At 34.6% G+C, this 13,274-nt stretch overlaps 2 protein-coding genes across 4 annotated transcripts; one reads left to right on the forward strand and one right to left on the reverse strand.

Annotated features, from left to right (window-relative positions):
* Positions 1-11: 11 nt before the first annotated feature.
* Positions 12-8,092, reverse strand: LOC114880355 (DNA polymerase epsilon catalytic subunit A). Of its 2 annotated transcripts, XM_029196279.2 has the most exons (12): positions 7,585-8,092; positions 7,385-7,505; positions 7,091-7,309; positions 6,790-7,022; positions 6,473-6,713; positions 6,082-6,398; positions 5,758-6,004; positions 5,121-5,673; positions 4,602-5,043; positions 4,287-4,524; positions 771-4,213; positions 12-693 (listed from the first exon to the last, which is right to left on the reverse strand). In XM_029196279.2, the coding sequence occupies exons 1-12, from the start codon at positions 7,668-7,670 to the stop codon at positions 39-41; spliced, it is 6,795 nt and encodes a 2,264-aa protein (XP_029052112.1). In that variant the 5' UTR covers positions 7,671-8,092; the 3' UTR covers positions 12-38. The 2 variants fall into 2 exon arrangements, with proteins under 2 accessions (XP_029052112.1, XP_046142027.1); XM_046286071.1 differs by lacking the exons at positions 7,385-7,505; positions 7,585-8,092 and having other exon boundaries at positions 6,790-6,964; positions 7,091-7,169.
* An 89-nt stretch (positions 8,093-8,181) lies between these two features.
* Positions 8,182-10,598, forward strand: LOC114877323 (pinin). Of its 2 annotated transcripts, none has more exons than XM_029189731.2 (5): positions 8,182-8,439; positions 8,748-8,943; positions 9,027-9,200; positions 9,272-9,566; positions 9,642-10,598. In XM_029189731.2, exons 1-5 carry the CDS (start codon positions 8,279-8,281, stop codon positions 9,953-9,955), a joined length of 1,140 nt encoding a protein of 379 aa, XP_029045564.1. In that variant the 5' UTR covers positions 8,182-8,278; the 3' UTR covers positions 9,956-10,598. The 2 variants fall into 2 exon arrangements, with proteins under 2 accessions (XP_029045564.1, XP_029045565.1); XM_029189732.2 differs by having other exon boundaries at positions 8,751-8,943.
* The last annotated feature ends 2,676 nt before the right edge of the window (positions 10,599-13,274 follow it).

Here is a 13,274-nt window from a genome sequence, read left to right on the forward strand (position 1 = left end):
TAATTCACATGTGGTATAAATATATAAATGTATTTTTACTATGTGGAATTGGTGAAAAGGTTTGTATTCTCAACCACTTCCATCAGTGTTTCCATATGACATTTCCTAGCTACAGATTTACATATTTTTATAAATTTCACTGTCTCATCTTTGGGAATCAAAGTTTTGAATTCTCCAGAGCAGGAACAACGTTCATTCATATTCTCTCTTTTAATTTCCTTGCACTTGCAACATTGTAAATCTTGCAGTACATATGCCATGTTTTTGCGATTTATCATATCTACTAGGAGAAATTCTATTTCTTCATTATCATAGTTCGTTTTGCAAAGGGAACAATTCCACGTGTATCTATCATTTTCCATGATACAAAGATTATCTTTACAAAGATCAATATCTCTCGTATGATTGCATGCTTTACAAATGAGTTCAGGTAAAACTAAAGAAATACATGGATCTTTCCATTCAACTTCGTCACTGAAACTGCCGACTCTGATCAGTCGTAATAAATTTTTTTTCAAGGTATATACCTCGTTTTCGATTTCTTTGTCCAAAGATAAAACCTTACAGATTGATTTAATTAATTCCAAAGCTGGATTAATCTTCTTACTTTCTTTACCATCTAGATCTAGGTTTGGATATTCTTCGATAGTTAATACTTTTTCCGGAATCTTTTGATGTATCCTCTGTACAATTCTATAACATATTTTAATTAAATATAAAAAAAAAAATTCAATTTTATATATAGCCAAAAATGGTAAAATGATACTTACTGGAAAAGTTGTTGAGATAAATCTCCTGATATAAGTTTTTTGGCAAAATTTGCAGTATTTTCGAGTGATCCTAATCCTAACTGTCCTGATAAACTTTGATTCTGACTATTCGATCTTCTATTCGGTTTTATAGAAGTATTCATTTGTTCGTTTTCGAATATATATTGATAAATTGCATTTATATATCCCGCTATTATGGCACTGAAAGTTGATTCACAGGAAGCTTCTTTGGGAAGACATTCCATTAAATTCCATTGCATTATTATTTCAGGTGAATTTTCATCATTTTCTTCTTCCTCCTGTTCGTTAATTGCTCCCTCAACGTTATCCTCCATATTTTTTGGTAATTTCCCTCTCACACCACCATAATTATGGACATCAAGCCATATTAAATACTGCCAACATTGTTCAAAAGTAATTTCAATACTATGAAAAATTTCTTTGTTGCGTATCGTTTGAACAACAAATTCGATGTAGCCCAATGCATCGTTCACTGATCTCTTTTTGGTGCATACAATGATTTTGTTAAAATTCGCAAAAATAATTATGGAACCCAGAGTCTTAAACTCTGCTAGTAATTGTATAAATAACTTTTTCATATAACTATGCAAAATCCTTCTCAAAGCAGGATCATATAACAAAGCATTGGGTGAACGTAGCCATCTATAAAAGTGGATAATCTGGTAATCTGCGAATACATTCTTATAAGTTGAGACGTCCAGTAACCACGTGTTGACCATAGTTTTTAAAGCTCTAAATGCAGGATTACAAAGTGCAGTTTCATCATAGCTAGGAATTACATTTGTTACAGGCTCACCAGTTGCCATATCTTGAACCGTCGTTAGCTGTTGATTATGAAATCCGACAAAAGAACTAGTTCCGTCAATATCATGAATATGATGGTATTGCAATAAAGTATTCACCGCTAAGTTTTCTACTTCTAATTCGATACAGTCACTAGAATAAGTGCCAGGGTTGTTTGCGGCACAATGTGAACTTTCCTCAAAATCCGTCAATAATCTATTATCATCATTTTCACTTCCTCCTAAATCTGGTTTCTCCGTAGGGGAACACCATAGCACAAAGTTACTCTTTTGCAAGTGTCTAGCATAAAACAAATCAGCCCCAAAAATGGTAGGATCTGAAGGAATATTTCCAATAGGAGCATGAAAAAATCTACATTGTTCTGCCATCAAATCAAGAATTTGTTGACTTTTAAAATAATGTCGTATCATTATTTTTGCACCAACTTTTTGCCATTCTAGTGTGTTGTATAAGTTATCAATATCTTGCACATGTGTGTTAATTAAGGGGAAGTCGTTCAGTAATGGCATTTGAGTTATTAATGCTGTTTTATCTAGGGCAGTTTGAATAACCAACACCGTTGCGCCATGTCCTTCGTTTTTATACGCAGTTAAAGCTGCTTGTAGAACACGAGAAATTCGTTGAAAATTTGTTTCGGATTTTATAGTGAATTGCATTGATTGTGGTAAAGCTTTTATTTTATCCTCCCCTTCCATTGATATAGCCGTGCTTCGTTCTTGAGTGTATAAGGTATTCATATTAGGCATCTGATTTGATGAAACCGAATCTAAAATAAATATATGAGCAGTTTTACTTGCATTCAGAAAGAGTCCCCACAGTGCTCTTTGATGATTTGAGCTCCAATGATGGTACAGAAAGATATAATTAATTTCATGAATATTCGGAAGATACTGTTGTACAGCAATGCTTTTGAATTCTAATTGATCCAAGTTAAACGTGTCTGAACCATCAACCATTTTTCGTGCTACCTTAGAATCAACCGTGCAAATACATCCTAATTGAAGTATAGCTCTGAATTCTAACGACATTTGAGTTTCATAGATTCCTTCAATTTCTGGCTTGCTTAAATCTTCCAACAGTTCTTGACTGTACATTTGATAGAGTGATTCTGAGACAGAATATCGGTATAAATTGTACACAGGCCGCGATCGTGGAAGAATTTTAGAACTTTTCTTCCATGATACTTTTTTACCAGGTTCTGGATCAGGTTTTGGTTTACGGGTATTCACATAAAATATGCGAGGTATTAGAAGACGTAACTGATGAAGGTCTCTGTCAATCAATACCCATAACCGATGTAAACCAGGTTCGTTTGTCGCTGCGATCTGAATAATTTGCCATGGTGATGTAAGTAATTTCTTTTGAGCATGTCGCAAAAAACCACCTAAGGTAGCTGTATTGATAGATCTTGCAACACCCCAACTACTTTGGTCTTCGCTACTTGTAGATGTTTTATTTCTTTTGTTCGCTTGATGCTGAGCTCGCTGTTTAGCTTGATAAGCCCACTTTTGTTTATGAAACTCTAACCATTTTAGTCTTTCTTCCTTTGTTGTTCCCATCGATGGTGGGGTACCCAGAGCCTCTTTCCAAGGTTTATTATTATCTGTTTCATCTTCCGAATATTTTCGTTTTCTTTGATTGACAATCGGTATCTGTCGCTTAAAATGTTGCCCATCATCAACTAAATCTTCGATATCCCGCGTACCAGATGAATCTAAGCTTGTATCACTATCCTCTTGTTCTCTATCTTTAGGAATTGTGGTAAATAAATCTGTAATTTTCTTCTGTTTATATGTTGCACTTTTTCCCACTACCCTTTTATGCAACCAATCTGGGTGCTTTACTCTGGGAACGGGATTGGGAAGTCCTTGCATTGCAGCCGGAATTGTAATGATTTTTTGAATAGCATTTCCAAGTCTTTCAATGTAGTAACTCCAATCCAAAATGTCTCGTATATCATCACTTTGTAAACTAGAATCTTTTAACCATTTGCGCAAATAGTGTTTTTTTATTGCTGGTTCTGATTGAAAAATAGCCACTGGTATTGCCCGCTCCGTGACCGGGGCGCCTTGAGGTTTATTGGCGATTATGTATTTACATGCTAATCCAGCATCTTTCACCATTTGATCACCTAAAAATTCAGCTAATCTTTTAGCAGTAGAAATGGACGTGGACTTTTGAGCTCCATATTCGTCCAGTTTACGTGACATTGATTTATTTTCAGATACAAGTTCAAATAATTCCGTGTCTGATATATCTACACACTTATTGTATAAAAAATCGAGCCAGTAATCAGCATCTTTAGCTACGGACGCATAACATTCTTCTAATGTTCTACCTTTTAAGAATGATTCAAAAACAGAAGTTTGAAAAATTTTTATCAGTTGAAGTTCACCTCTTCGTTTTACTTCAAAACCTTTTAACTCTGCTAAAGAACCGTCAAAGTTAAAAACCGCGTATCGTTTCTTTAACCTTTTCCCTTCTTCTTTTGCAGCTGGCAATACCATAGCTAAATAAGGACCGTCTACCTCGAAGAATATAGAATTTTCCCTTCTAATTTTATATGTTAAAGTTTCAGGATCGACAAGTTCGTGATATACGTCATTAGTAAATTCGTTCTACAAAGAAAATAAAAATAATAACAGAAACGCTTATTAAGATAGGAAGAAGTTATATCCACTGTTGATTTACCTTCACCATGAAATTGAGAATAGCATTTGGGTAAGATAATACGATTCTTGACTTCTTTTTATGAGTAGTAGTGATAACTACATTATCAGGAAATGAAGCTGGCAACACGCACCAAATTCCATCGGTATCTAATTCCAAAGGACGACCGACTTGTTCTATAATTTCTCTTGCTTTCATTATAATGTGCGCTCCCGTGTAACAGACTATACCACCCATTTCCATGCTGAACCATCGGGATCTAGAGTTCAAACAAATTAGCAAATTAAGATATTAATGGTTTTTATACATGAAAGAAAACATAAAGCTATTACACACCCTTTTCTCATGACGTAACCATAAAAAGAATTTAGAATACACTTGTGAGCAAGTTGTAAAGAATCATACAATATTTCTCGACTTTTAGCAGACTTAATATCAGCAGCATCTCCCTTTGCCAAAGCTGCTGTCACTTGTTGTTTTGCAACTTTAGTAAGTGCTTTATATTCGTATCTTCTATCCCTAAAAGCTCTCACGGTATCAACATAAAATGAATTCTCTTTTTGACAAACCGTTTGAGTTCTTTCTTCCATTCTGGTCACTTTAACTTTCTTGTAAGCTTTCCTACAATATTCTGAAAGTCTTTTCTTTTCATGTAATGCCCGCTCTTCTTTGGATAATTCGTGATATGCGCGTCGAGGTCCACCAGGAAATTGCGGTGGAAACTTCTCATTTTCTAATTGTTGTTGTATTCTTTGATATTCACTTAAGCTTGCCGCCACTAAAATTTAAACAAAGCAATGCTCAGTTCTAACAATAAGTATATTTTATTCGTGTCTTTTATTTTTTTTATCTTACGGTATTCTCCCCTCCACATCCATTCCATATTTTTTTGACAAAGTGCTCCTGGTTTATTGTAATCACACGCAGCGCAAACAGTTTCATCGACCATCGCGGATGGCTGAAGTCGATTAGTTAAGATAATGTTTGGATACATGGCACCGACATCTAAATGATATATCACAGGATTCTCTAGTCTTAAAGGTTGATTTTTCAGGGTCTTCAGTTTCTCTTTAATTTCCTCAACTACTTCATTAAAATTTGTAACCATTTCCATTGGCACTTTTTCTTCCTCTTCTATAGCATGTTTCATAGCATTTCCGACGCCGTTTAGTAATTCATCTATCGCACTTGGTACTATTTTGAAACGGCAAGGAATATCCGCTCTAAAAACGCCCGATTCTAAAGCTTCAACGTGTCCGCCTACATATGTTTCTTGATCTAATAAATGGCCATCTTTTGTAAACTTATTAAATTCTGTTTCTTGCTTATTAGGAAATATAATGTTAGCTTGGTAGGCTTGTACCATCAGAAGAGATTCGCATAATGTACCAGATCCCTTTCTAAGCACCTATAAATCAGTCAACATTATTTCAATTATATCTTTTATAATACACTGTACACTATATCGGATATTTAATAGTTCATTACATACTTCGTCTGGTTCCATAGGAATAATAGTGCACAATGCAAAAATAAAAGGATGAACATATTTGTGATACAGATAATAGGTAGCAACTGCATCAGATACTGAATAATTTGCAAGAGTCTCAGGCTCCTCAGATGCTAATTTACACATATCTTCAGGATCAAGTTCAACTGGATCATATCTAAGTTTTGCTTTGGCAACAGCCTTTAAGCCATGAGATCCTACAGGTAAGTAAGAATCGCGTCTTACCCAACTGTAAAACAAATCGACAGTTGTAAACTGAAGTATTATATACAACACTTTATGTGAATTTAATTAAATTAATAATACTTTAAACAGTCCATATGCATAGCTGGTCTGGTAACATAAACTCCATCACGATTTTTCGAAAAACCGATTCTGTCTTTCATATCCATATTGTGAAAAGCTGCTCTAGTTTCTACAAACGGCCAATCAAAAAAATCACCGTTATATGTTACAAATATATGCGGCCGGACATCATTTATATGATCGAAAAATCGTTTTATCGTAGCTTTCTCATTAGGTTCATTGAAAATTTTAAAGAAACCTTCAAATTCTGGTTTTGGTGTATATTCAAAATCTTTGATATCAGACGAGATTATTTCCCTGTTTGTTATCAAGTACCCCTGCAATTTAACAATAGAACATTTTTAGATACTCAGTAAACATCAAGCAGAATATGTTGTATAACAAATTTTACTTGTCCATCAATCATGTATGATATCATCATGATTTGATCTATATTAGCATCTGGAAATTTCAAAGGGAGCTTTGTAGTTTCAATATCATATGCTAATACTATTGGCTCAATTGGTTCAATAATATCATCTCTCTTTGTAATAATTGGCACATCACGGTCTCTTGCTTTTACAGAATACCAGCTACCACAAAAAATCTTCATATCTATAGATACCCTTACATGATGTGGTACATCATATTCTCTACAAACAGACACATGTCCAATATTACAAAAAAGGAATTTATTAAACATAAAATATAAATATGTTGTATGTTCACCTAATATCAAGAATATTATCTTTAAAATCAATGCTTTTCTTTTTATAGTCCACAACATTCTGATTTGGATTTAACACAGTGGACAACATATCTGTGTAATAAGTATGACTCTTTTCTCTATCTTTGGTCACTTTCACAGCTTTTATAATGTCACGTTTTACACTGATCAAGTCCACTATATTTAAAAAATAAAGTTTCAGATATTTCTGTTTTAAACCAATTAGATGATTTGGCTAAAAATACACAGAAAATAAAATGTTATTCATTTATCTTTCTTTATGTCTTTTTGATTTTATCATACCAGATCAAGATCTTCTTTATAAACTGTCTCAATTTTATGTATAAGATCAACATATTTCTTATTTAAACCAGTTGAAACTTCCTCATATGTATCTTTCTTGCACAAGATATAAAAGTATGGACAATACGGATAGGAAATTTTAAATCTACTGCAGTCTTCTTCTAAAAAATAATAGTCTATACCACTCTGTAATCTTTTATCATCTTCTATAATTTCTGTCTACAAAAAGTAATATAATTAAGAAAGCAATCCTATGAAATGATTGTTAAAAAATAATTATGTTCTTCTTCTTACTGCATGCATATTCACAAGGAATCCTATTCTTTCTTTCGTATCAGTTACCCTGTGAAATCCATACAAGCCATCTACTCTGATATTTTCATTAACTTGATTTAATCTTCCTCCTGAAGTTTCTCTGGAAAAGTATAGAGGAAGATTAACAATTAAACATTATATGTTTAGTTAAAATATGTATTCAACATATAATATGATACCCTAATGTATTTCCCTCTTGATTTTGATCATTCTTAAAATTGGATTTAAAGGGTTGAAACTTCCCTGTATTTTGTAGACTTGCCATATTACTTAATATTTAATCCTTCTAAATAATTTATGATAACATATTATAAATATAAATAAGAAAAAAACAAGTATTCTTCGGTAAGGCACTACAGATTCGAACACTGCGTGTGTTCAACCCTTTACAGGTTGTAATTTGCCCGCCAATAAATCCTTCTGATCTAATACACATGTAGCAGCAATATGTAAAGGATTATAAAAAAATCATAGATTATTACATTAGTATGAATAAAATTTGCATTTATATTTACAATGAATTTTTACAAATCATAACATGAATATTATCATATTGTTGAACGCTTCAACTATGATAGAAGTATTTAATTACGATAAAGATAGGATTCTGCTTAAAACTATCATATGTTCATTTTTTAATCAGTTTTGGATGTTATATACATATTTTAAAACATTATTATATCGATTTGCAATTGGAATTAGGAGAAATTTACTAGATGAATGATCCACAAGCATAAAGAAAAATCCCGACGCTTATCGATTTGGAAAAAGGAACGAAATTGTAGGTGGCTCCACGACAGTGATGCGGTTCATCAACAATCGTTGTGGTTTGTTAAATAAATTAATTTTGCAGTTTCAGTGAACTTTAAATAGATGAGAAAATTAGATGTGCAAGAGGCCTGGGGCGCTGAAAGATTAGAGGCGCAATTAGAGGCAGCCCGAGATGGTCTTCGAGGTCTCGATCGAAGTATTCGGAAAATCTTGGGCCGGGATCTCCCTGATGGAGAAAACGGCCCATTACAACCACCACCCAGGTTAAATATATAATAATGTTGTTTCATTTATCCCTAACAGACTCTAGAAAAATGTTATTTAACACAAAATACATTATATTTAATGGTTTATTAATCGCTTAGCGTAACACTGTTAACTCCAAACATAACCTACATTTTGTATCCAAAACACTTCCAACCATTTTACAGATTTCAGTCCTTTTTTTTAAATTTCTGTATTTTAAGAATTGTCTTTGAGAAAAGAACAGTATTGGTTGTGTTCTAGTTTATTCAAATCAGTTTCAATATTAATTTAAACTCAAATCAGATTTTTTACAATGTAATTTCAGTAGACTATCTCAAAAAAGACCACTACAGGAAGATAGACGGCGTGTTGTATCAGACTTTGTCAATAATGAATTACCTGGAGGAAAACGTAGATGGCAGGGTTCAAATGGTGAACCAAAAACAGTTTTCAGTCGCTTAAGTGCACGTGTACCTTCCAATAATGATGACAGTGCTGATGAGGATGATAATGTTATCAAGGTAAAACTAAATAAGTTTATCTATTTATTATTATCCATCATTTTTATTGTGGCATTTTAAATATCATATAATAATTATCTTAGCCAGCAGTGTCTTCAAGGGTAATAGCAACTCCAAGAGAGATTCCATCTAGACAAGAAGTTATCAGACGCGAGAGAGTGGATGAACGCAGTCGGCAGAGAAATAAACGGATGTTTGGGGCTCTTTTAGGTACATTACAAAAGTTTAGACAAGAGGAAACTAAGCTAAAAGCAAAGGTATATTTGTGGTTGGCATAGAAAGTATTAAAGTATATTTTTAAAAAGTAAGCAAGTCTTTCCTCGTATAGGAAGATAAAAAGGCAGAAGTAGAGGCAAGGGTAGAAGAAGCTCGAAGACGGGAGAAAGAAGAATTACGAAGAGAAAGACAGCAGTTGTTTTTGTCACGCAAACGGCAATTAGCTGAAGTACGAGCGTTGGAAGCAAAATTGGCACGTAGTCGACAATTTCAAGACTGGCGTGCTGCACAATTACCGCTAGCTTGTTTCATAAAAACGCGTGCGCAACCCGCTATTTACTATATACCAAAGCGTAAACATCCACAAACTGATATTTTATTGGCTCAGTCTGCAAAAGAACTTCACGGTAGTTATTTTTATAACGATTCTCATATGTAGTAACGAATAAATAAATTTGTTAAACTTGTAATTCGTGTTACAGAGGAAATTGAACGAAGAGAAAAAGCATTAGTCGAAGAACTTGAACTAATCGAAGTTCAAGTAGGTCTCAATAAGCATCAACAGAGTTTCGATGGATCAACAACGCTAAATGCACCGATCGAAGTTCAGCAATCGACAGAAGAGGGAGAAGAGAATCGTGATCCAAACCCAGAACAAAATATAGAACCAGAAATCACTGAAACAGTCGCTCCTCCAGTAAAATTTAAGAAGGATGAAAACTGCGATAATACAAATGACGTTGAAGTAAAGGAGGAAACGCAAGTAGAGGAGGCGAAAGATGAAAACAATGGCTAGTATTAAATGTACTTACAGTGATTGTACATATTACGTACATTGGATGGTCCAACGAAAAAAAAAAGTTTTTCTTATACAACACTTCATGCGTGTGGATACATTGTACAATTTTTGAAAGGATTTCACTTTCTACTTGTTCTCATATAGATACAAATTCATTCCCTTCATCAGATTACATACTCATTTTTTCATCATGCGTCAAATGACGAAAGTTACTCGAATTTATCTTAGACCTAAGGAGGAATAGTTGCAGTTCATTGAAATCCCATATTTTTTAAATGTTACATATTTGTATGATGGCTGTTGTAGCATATTATTTATGTAACTACCATTTTGTAAGTAGAATGAGGAACATGGTGGAGAAATAAGTATGTTGATAAACTATCCTGAATGAAATCAATAATTTTTCTAGATTTGAAAGTTATGTATAATAGCCCGTTTATCGATTACTTTGTAACAATATGAATTTTTTAATACATACGTGAACGTATATGGTAGAATAGAGTAACATAAATTTCAAGTCCAAGCATATCTTATGCTAACGTATTATAGTTCGAATTTTTTAAAAATTCTGTTCTTTTAATTATACGACGCATAAAAATTGTCACGTGTATAATAAATATTAATCGATACGAAAAATGAAGGAGGTGATTTTTATTTGTAATAATATTAAAAGATACTTATTATATGATAAATAAATAACATTTTTTGTTCTAATCTTTCAAAAATAAATTTCTACGCGATTGAATTCCTCTATCGATAATAAAATACCATCAATAGGTATTTTAAAATCCAATTTAGCTTAAAACAGATGTCGCTTTAGAGTATCAGCGTATTTTGCAAGCACATTGCTGCATTCCAGAAAAACGTTAATTAATTATAGTTTCAATTCACAGAAGAATGAACAATCGACTGGTCATCTCTTATCAAATTCCAACCCTTGAAATATGTGTAAGTAGAAGCGATATTCTGTCATTTTAAGTATCAATACTGGCTTTAATTTTAGCATCTATTTTAGTAGTTCGTTACTTTGTCGTTTGATTGAATTTCGAGTGGTAGGTACGGCCCCACATCGCCAGTTTGTTCAGCACCAAGAAAATGCAACAGAAACGAAGAATCAAGATTAAGTGTAACAATTTATTTACTAATTTGCACCCGGAACGTATTTCAGAGGCTTTGCCGGCAAATTCAACGAGACTTTCTATCTTCTCCGTTAATATTCGAATACAGGAGGGGATGGCACGAAAGGGGCGTTCCGCTATGCAACCTCGAAATATGGCTAATGCGTCTCCGAGTCGTCGTTTACTCTATTTTCCTCTCTTCCTTGTGGAATTTAGTAAAATAGTTACTGAAAATGGTAAATAGTAATCTTTTTCTTATACAATTTCAACGAAAATTAGATATTTGCAGATAATGCTAAATGCAATTGAAAGGTATATTGGTAACACTGATAGATCAATTCAAATTTCTTTCCCGCTTAAATTTATACAGTGGATCAACAAAGTATATTTACTTTTTACACATGTTACAGTAATACTTAATTTCTTAAGTTTTTAATCCACTATGTATACATAATGTAAATTGTAAAATGATTAAATTTAGAGTGGTAGATACGTTATAGCACAATAAATGTCTCTTTCTAGTACCATCGTTTCATCATGAGGATCATATGGTTTCTTAGAAGAAGCATCTTTAACATCAATCAAGATGAACGCACGACATTTCTCGCGCACTATCCACCTCTGAAGCACGGAAACGAGGGAAAAAAGACGAGGAATAGATTAAAAGTAAGAGCGACGTCTCCCGGCATCGGCTAGCGCAGAAGCATGAAGCGTGCGACGCGACGCGCCGCGTCTCGTAGACATGAGAGAAGCCGACAGGGGCTAGGGGTCTCGGAGCTATTTGTACACCGAATGGAAAACGCGACTCGACTCGCCAACAGACGAAAAAAACTCGCAGGACCAAGTGAACGAGAAGCTTCCTTAATTACCACGTTCCACCCTGCGCTCTTTTCTCTTTCCTATTTGCTATCGTGAAGCTAATAAAACTAGAGGACATATGCAAAATGTTGGTGAATGATTTAATCTGGTTTTCTCATGCTTAATTCTAACAAATGAAATCATAAATAAATATTTGTACATCATTATAAATTAAACTGTTATTCTGTAAGTCGTTGCAGATTGAGCTATTGAAGTATACGATTAGGAAGCAACATCACCATAGGAAACTCTTAAACCCTTCCACCATGATATATAGGTATGAATAGATTATCAAAATGCTTGTTAATATCTTCGAAGAGGTTTCGCATTTCTCAAAGTAAGAGTAGTTATTCCGTCAGTCTAGTTACTTCTGCTCGTTCCCAAGAAATCGTGCGGCTCGACGTTGACACTGCACCTTCCAACCGTACGAAACGTCGGACCATTAATCGCCCGTGCTCTTCTAATACATTCTATTCTATTCTAAGCAAGTCGGATACGCGGCAGCCTGTTCCCTACCGTAGGGTTTATTTACCCGTTAATTTATTAGCGTATCTTCGTCATGGCGTAGCTCGTAATCGAGCGCGACGGAGTTCGCGAGGCCGGCGTGCCGCAAGACCGTGCACGCGGCGTTACGAGTCACCGTATTTTAAGGGTTCCATCGGACACCTTTATCTCACGCTTGATTCTCAATTCTCCGACAAAAGAAAAGAAACTTGACGCGACGTCCCATGGAAATTTATATCCCTTTTCACGGCCAATGTCTCTCCACTCCTCTGATATTAGAGGGTGTACTTTTGCTTTTCTTTATTTCACTCAATTATCCAATCATTTTCTTCCTTTAACATTTGGACCATAACACTTGACGCTTTAGATACTTATAGGTAATGATGATTTTTCAGGAAAAAGGAATGGTAGCAGGGGCCAAGAGGTGACTTCCCGTCTTCCCTTTCCTTTCCGCAGTTAATAAGATCGGTGCACCCTTAATGAGAACGAAGAAAGCCGACACTGAACGACTTCCAAAGAAGTCACTCCTGTGGGCAGGTTCGCCCCTTTGACTAGGAAGTAATAGAGTATCGGGGCGGAGTATCTCACCGCAGAGTCGAAACGGGGTATTCGTATTTCAAAGAGACGGCCCGTTACGCCGCAACGCTTCTCATTATGTTATGCGGACCTAAATGTCACGAGAAAACCATACCCACCCGTACGTCGACAGGAGAAGTGACAGCAAGCAAGATTTTCACGCCGAAGAGACTTTTTGTTATCGTTTCAACGCAAAATGGAGGGCGTTGGTACTGTGAGTTCTTTTATCGCAGAAAGCAATTTTTCTATTCTTGAAACTA

This window comes from Osmia bicornis, chromosome 6, assembly GCF_907164935.1.
Source record: "Osmia bicornis bicornis chromosome 6, iOsmBic2.1, whole genome shotgun sequence".
Lineage (NCBI taxonomy): Eukaryota > Metazoa > Arthropoda > Insecta > Hymenoptera > Megachilidae > Osmia > Osmia bicornis.

Coding starts and splice junctions, on each gene's coding strand:
- LOC114877323 (XM_029189731.2), top strand. CDS start 8,279: ATGAGAAAATTAGATGTGCAAGAGGCCTGGGGCGCTGAAAGATTAGAG. Junction 8,944..9,026: donor AGGATGATAATGTTATCAAG/GTAAAACTAAAT, acceptor TAATTATCTTAG/CCAGCAGTGTCTTCAAGGGT. Junction 9,567..9,641: donor GTCTGCAAAAGAACTTCACG/GTAGTTATTTTT, acceptor TTCGTGTTACAG/AGGAAATTGAACGAAGAGAA.
- LOC114880355 (XM_029196279.2), bottom strand. CDS start 7,670: ATGGCAAGTCTACAAAATACAGGGAAGTTTCAACCCTTTAAATCCAAT. Junction 6,714..6,789: donor GATAATATTCTTGATATTAG/GTGAACATACAA, acceptor GTCTGTTTGTAG/AGAATATGATGTACCACATC. Junction 5,044..5,120: donor GATGTGGAGGGGAGAATACC/GTAAGATAAAAA, acceptor TTTAAATTTTAG/TGGCGGCAAGCTTAAGTGAA.